At 39.7% G+C, this 7,007-nt stretch overlaps 1 protein-coding gene and 1 non-coding gene across 2 annotated transcripts; one reads left to right on the forward strand and one right to left on the reverse strand.

The window, feature by feature from the left end:
- The first annotated feature begins 238 nt into the window (after positions 1-238).
- On the forward strand, positions 239-320 carry TRNAS-GCU. The gene has a single exon. It is a non-coding gene; the product is annotated as a tRNA-Ser (tRNA).
- An 823-nt stretch (positions 321-1,143) lies between these two features.
- Positions 1,144-4,614, reverse strand: LOC121250654 (RING-box protein 1a-like). The gene is made up of 5 exons (XM_041149838.1): positions 4,408-4,614; positions 4,189-4,239; positions 4,009-4,068; positions 1,511-1,582; positions 1,144-1,398 (listed from the first exon to the last, which is right to left on the reverse strand). Exons 1-5 carry the CDS (start codon positions 4,541-4,543, stop codon positions 1,361-1,363), a joined length of 357 nt encoding a protein of 118 aa, XP_041005772.1. The 5' UTR covers positions 4,544-4,614; the 3' UTR covers positions 1,144-1,360.
- Between the last annotated feature and the right edge of the window lie 2,393 nt (positions 4,615-7,007).

A 7,007-nucleotide genomic window follows, 5' to 3' on the forward strand; every position in this document is an offset into this window, starting at 1 on the left:
AATTTTAGATACTCTTACCATGCTCATGTATTCTCATTGAAAAAAGTAAAATTTACCATTAAAAAAATAGAATTTTTCTTATATAATTCATAAAATTTTCAATTTTCAAAAGGAATACATGGGACTTGCATACTTTTGAACTGCACAAATTCTTTTCAAAAACAAGCATACAAGTTAAAAGAAAATTATATTCTGAATAAAAGTAATAAGTGATAAGAGAAAACAGAAGAAACAAGAAGTCGCTTTGGCCGAGTGGTTAAGGCGTGTGCCTGCTAAGTACATGGGGTTTCCCCGCGAGAGTTCGAATCTCTCAGGCGACGACTCTGGTCTTTTAATTTTTTATTTTCGTTTATGTTTTCAGTATACATTGTTTTGTCTAATGAGAACTGGAAAGGCCCAAGAAGAAAGTAGGACCAGGCTCCACCATTATATGTTTTTAGGGAATAGGGCTCATATCTTAACTTTTAACTTGGAATCAAAGCAGTCGAGTCATTGGAAAGGCCACTGATTTCAAGTCAGGCAGAGAATGCACAACAATGTTATTGTAAGCACACCACAACGATGTTCTTCAACCACCATGACATTGATCTAAGAAAGAATGGAATGTCTGACCACTTGTCCTAACCGATGATTACAAACTCCAATCAGCCTTAATCTGCCATCCATGACTGCTTGCGCTCCACTTCGGATTATTGCCTGGAGAAAAGTGGATTTTGAAGATGGATCAATGGATGATGAACGGGTCACAAAACGATTCAAGGGTTGATTCTTAAGACAAATTACGAAAGGAATTGCACTGGGGACGGTAAATTGACAAGCTTTGATAGTTTTTTTAAGGGGATCAAGCAAAAGCCCAATTGTCGTTCAATGGATTCTGATTCGTACTGCGAGTTCAGAACCAATTCCCCACACGCTAAAATTCACACATGGTATGGCAAATAAGAAAACTCAAAACTCGGTCGGAAAATTCGATAAAGAAAAAAAAGAAAAGAAAAAGGATTCACTAACAAGATAAACCAAGGACTACAAATTTAGTTTTGCGGTCAATAGATCAGTAGAGTGCCATTTTGAGCTTGCCGAAGCCTTTGCCTTTACATACACAAAACCATATACGAGAAATTCATACAGTGAGGCAGAGCTATATAATGCTAAAAGCAATTGAAGGCTTCAAATGGTGCACCTGATATGTGACCAATCAAACTCAAAACAGTTATACCACCCCATATGATTCTTGAAATTACGATAATTCCAGTGAAATTTAAGTAAAAGAAATATGGAAATAGACACACAGAAAAGTTTCGTAGCATTGCTATATCAGCAGCAGAAATGAGGAGTCCATTGGCACAACTGGATGAAGATTCTAGTGACCATACTTCTGAAACTCCCATTCGCTGTTATCTGCATAAGCAATAAGAAAACCGAACCAGAGGAAATGAGTGGAGTACTTCCAACAATACAAAGAGATAATCGAAGAGAACATAATGCAGGGGGTGTTTAGCACAGAGCTTACCTAATGGACATACTTGACGGGTCTTGAGCCATCGGCTGATGCAGTGGAAATGAAAGGCATGGTTACAAACCCCTAAAATAAAAATCAGCCTTTCAGCAAAAGAGATCGTACACAGGAGTGCAAGAAAATGACAATAATCAGCTAGATTTCCTTCTCAAATATTGAGATAATGATAACAAAAGTGAGTGCACAACCATATAAAGAAGCACGTAAGAGATGCATGTCACTACCTACACCTTATGCAAGCATGAATTACTTAATAAAAAAATAAACATCCTCACAACTCAAGTTGGATAACACTAGAAAGCCCAAAGAAATAAATAGGAAAGATGTTTAGGTTGCCCCAAAAAAGAATACTTGAGGTTCCCTGAGATTTTGGTAGGATAGACTACAGAAAGCCACAACACCCCCCCCCCCCCCCCCCCCCCCCAAAAAAAAAAAAAAAAAAAAAAAAAAAAAGAAAAAGAAAAGAAAAGAACAGAAAAGAATCATTACAGTTCAAAGCGAAGGGAACATAGATAGAAACCACTACCCTATCACGGTTGACTACTCTTCGTTCTTTACTCTGTTATGAAATCAACCAACTACCCTGGCATAAGGGCTGTACAAAAATCACAGATCTGAAAGTGTAGGCTTTTTTGGTAGGAGATCTGAGGAGTGTGGATTACTATCAACAATATGCAGTTTGCCCATGCAGCGTTATCTACATGTGTAGAAAGAAACAATAATGTGTGATTCGTAACACCATTCCAGAAGTGGGCCATAATAACATGTCAAAGCAAATGCGATTAGCAGATTCATGTATACAATGATGATGATTCAAGTTTAAGGGAACTTACAACTTCAGAATAATGCTATTTATTGCTTTAGCCTTTTACCATGTTTTGTTTTTAAGAGTATGATAAACTCTATAAAAATGAAGGATATATTATCCCACTATACAGAAGTATACATGAACTCACTCAACCGACAAATGGGAAAGTGCTATAAATTCCTGATAATTAGAAATAGAAAAGGGAGCACCATAATGGGCTTTTGTCCACAGAATCAAGGTGTTAACAACACAAAACTTTAGCTCCAACACTGATAGTTTGCTAACCTCAAAGCTACACCGGTTTCTTTCTCTCCATATGCATCATAGCACACACAATTGGACCATCTTGCACAATGAAACACACTAATGGTGGCTAAACTACCTATTCCAACATGTTCATAACTCCACCTTTGAAGGCATCGCCCACTTAATCCCAAAGAGATCGAAGAACATGGTCCATAAAATGCTAGTAACCTCAGAATGTAAAATTAGGTGATCTCCAGTCTCCTCATTTCTTCTACACATGCAACATCGGTTGGCCACTATCATGCCCCTCCACTTAACGTTATCGAGGGTAAATATTTTCCCAAGAGCTGCTGTCGTCCATGTGAAGCAAGCCACCTTTGGAGGAACCATATTCTTCCAAATCAACTTCCATAGGAAAGGTTCCTTGGCATGATTATAGCACCTTAAGACTTCACTTCAAAGACACGTCTCCTTAGATGGGGTCCAAAGAAACTTATCAACATCATTTTGTTTTTTTGTTTTTTTTTTGTTTTTGTTTTGATAGGTATCAACACCATTTTGTTTCACCCTACATACAATATAACTTGTCATAGAATTATGAGAAAAGGTCAACCTCCCAATCATTAGCCTCCCTAGTGAATATGACACCACATTGAGCTGAATCACGCTGAGAATGTTTGAGGTCTGCCACATATGCCTCCCTCCTTCATGCAAGAGAGATTCTATAAGAACTGGAAAAGTGCTTCTCAAGGATTGATCCCCACACCAAACATCATGAAAAAAGCGTATCTTCCCCCACCATAAATCTAGTATACCAGGAGAAATAACCCCACCCTCCTAATGTCAGTCTCAGAAATATTATGTCCACCATTATCGATTTGGAATCATTTTTAACAAGAAAATTGGAATAATAGTCATTGTGTTAAATGGAATGAACAGCTTATATCACAATCCACATGGACAGGGCTTCTTTTACAGAACAGGAAATATAAACGGTTGTGGCCAAGTTTGCATTCATCCAATATTCTACACTATAATATAATTGTCACAAAAGTTTCAGATATAGATTAAACATTTTAAAGTTCTATTAAATGTGCTGTATACAGTGATAGGACTATTTAAATTCATGTTGATATAAAAACATGCTAGTTCCCAAAATTCAATCAAATCAAAGTAAATGAAGCCAACAATTACTATCCTACTATCCTAATAAACATGACAAACCAAAATTACACAATAATTCACCTTCCCTTACTGCACACTTCATTTAAAGCACAGCAAGTAAAATAGAAGACTTCAGTCACAAACTCTAAATAGAAATCGGTACTGTTCCAACTTCCTACACAACTATATTTGTGACACCACATCGCGCCAAATACAAAGATATAGACACCCGAAAAGGTATTGTCAGCGAAGTTTAAGGGAATAGAAAGCATACCCCAAGCAACTGTACATTCCTCGCTAGTGGCACTAGCCTGGTTAGCTTGGCACTCAATGCCTACTCACCAAAGCACAGCAGAAAAATTATATACCGCAAAACCGAGATATAATAAACAAACAACGATTACCCAAAAAGCCTACATGATTTAAACGAATATTAAAAAGAATAAAAACTCACATAGATCCATGATATGGTTTCTGCAAATGGCACAGTTATCAACCACGATATCTGCACGCACCGACATTGCATTACTCGAAGATCAATTATCAAATCCCTCAAAATCACAAATCCTAGATATGTAAACCAACTGCCATACATAAAAAAAAGAGAGAAACAGTACAAAACTACAAGAAAGCAATTAGAGAGAAACTAGGGCTAGGGTTTGGAAAAAGTTACCCCAGGCCCAGAGAGCGACGGCATTCCACTTCTTGATCTCTAAGCGTTTGTTCTTTTTGGTGGAGGAGGAAGGGACGGAGCTGCTCGAGGGCTCGCCAGCGGGGACCATGGGCACGTCGGAGTCCAAGGTCGCCATGGCTTCGGAGGGCAGGGGGGATTGCTCGGTGTTTGGAATTTGTGCTAACGGGGCAAAAATGAGAAAATGTCAGCCCCTGAGACTAATATATAAGCTGGGCTTTGATACCTCTGTTTCAAATTTGGCCCATGGGTCTCGTCGGCCCATGGAAAATGAGAAAATAATTTACGCTATTATAGTGAGAGTATTTTTTTCTTTTTCTCTTTAGTGAAAAAAACAAAAATAACATGTGTCTTCGAAAGTTTCAATTTTCTTCGAAAGTTTTGTAAATCTATATTGTGTAATTGATTTTATTTCCTCTAGAAATATTTATTAAAATTCATCATTTGAATTTATGTTTAAAACTCTATCGATTTGGATGAATTAATTTCTCGAATTAATTTCTCTTAGAAATATTTACCAACACTCATCATTTTATTTTATGATGAGAAATATTATTTTTGGGATCAAGAAAACAAAGTTGCATTTTTATAATTGGTCTATTTCCCTTCCCTTTCTATTTGCTCTATTCTTTTCTCTTTTATTTCTCAATGTTTATTTTAGCCCTTATATGAAAATTAGCCCCAAGTGTAGGGCTTGGATTTATTTGCTCTTTCTCCCTTCCCCTTATTTTTTCCTCTTTAATTTCAGAACCTCCCTCTCTCTCTCTCTCTCTCTCACACACACACACACACTCAATTCCTCCCTTTCCCTCTCCCATCCTCCTCTGTGCCAAGCCGCTAGATGCTACCGTGAGCAACCACCTGACTACCACAAGTACGTTGTTGCCAACCATCACCATCACCATCACCACTGCCATTGCTCCTCCATAAGCCACCAATGTTTTTCCCCTCAGCAGAACCTCTCTTATCTCAATTCCTCCCTCTCCCTCTCTCGATTTCTCTCTTGTCCTCCTTTGTGCCAAGTCGCTAGATGCTATTGTGAGCAACCACCCGACTACCATGAGCACGTTGTCGCCAACCATCACACAACCATTGCTCTTCCATAAATCTCCAGTGTTTTTCCCCTCAGCAAGACCTCTCTCTCTCTCTCTCTCACTCTCTCTCTTTCTCTCTCTCCTCTTCCCTCTTCCTCACGTCATCCTCAGCAAACAGCCAACTGTCACCAGAAGCCAACCACCTTTCAAGTGGCAACACACAGCCAACAACCGTTGTCCACGCTGAACACCCCAGCCCCAACTCCTCTCTCTCCCCCTCTGTTTCTCTCATATCTAAGCCGCCACCCACGCCGTTCCACCACCAACCGCGCCGCCTCACTCCGGCTCCCCTATCTCAATCGTCCTCTCCCAGCCCTAAGACCCTCTTAGTCTCTCTCTCTTTCTCTCTTATCGATTTGTTTCTCTCTCTACTGCTACGTCATACCTCTATGATCCAGACCCTTGGACAAGCAATCGCGCCCCTATGTAGTCTTCTTCAACCGCTAGATGCCTAGACCAGGCAACCGAGAGCCCAACATTGTGCACCCATGCCCATGTACATCGTTTTTTATTCTTCTATTGCCACACTCAGCTGAAGCCTCACACCTTATACCTCACTGCCACCAAACCCTCCATTTTAAACACCATTGTGAGCCACCTAGGGAACACTACCATGCACCAAACCCGTCATTTGTCTCAATTGTGCAAGTGTGAAGCCGTCGAGAGCCATAGTCGCACCACCAAGCCATTACCGACCTTCAAAACCGATCTCCATGTTTACAAGTTGCACCCAACATCACCATTCTATGTGGTAGCACAAAAATTTATCCTCTCATTCGGGCACCACTACTTGGGCCCTCAGTTTTGGTATATCCCCTATATTCTTATCTTTTAGATTAATATGCTTACTTGATTAAATGATGTTGTAATTGAATGTTGTCGTTTTTTGGATGCTTGGGAAGAGAAAGATGATGACTTTGACTGGAATCGTGTATTTGTGTTGATCGTGATAGACTGAGAAGAAGTGAGGTGTAGTTGTGATGTGGTTGTATGTTGTGTGAAGTGATGCGATTATTATGTAGTTTGTGATGTGGTTATATGATGTGGAAGTGTTAGGATTAAATGAAGAAGCTATAATTATATGTGAAGACGGCGTATGATGTCATGGCGTGAGGGTCGCCCTACCTAACGTGAAAGGGGACATAATATTCGTAGAGTTGAAGGAAAGATAAAGACGATAAACGCTCCAATAGTCTTTCAGAACCAACAACAGTAGACATCGAGTGCAACTAGTCCAATATCTGGGCGAGTAGGGACCTCGTGGGGATCCAACTGGCATGTCCTAGAGCGAGGTAGGGATAAGAAACTTGGCCATGGTAGGCGAGCTAAAAAAGTCATCTCCCATGAGGAAAAAAATGAGGAGTTGAAGGGATTGATGAGCTCGGGTGAGTTACGAACTAACCGCCCATGGCAAGAAAAGATCACTTGCCAAAGAGAAGCTACAGACAACAACGGAGAGAACCAAACATGGAAACTTTTTGGGATAAC

This window comes from Juglans microcarpa x Juglans regia, chromosome 2D, assembly GCF_004785595.1.
Source record: "Juglans microcarpa x Juglans regia isolate MS1-56 chromosome 2D, Jm3101_v1.0, whole genome shotgun sequence".
Lineage (NCBI taxonomy): Eukaryota > Viridiplantae > Streptophyta > Magnoliopsida > Fagales > Juglandaceae > Juglans > Juglans microcarpa x Juglans regia.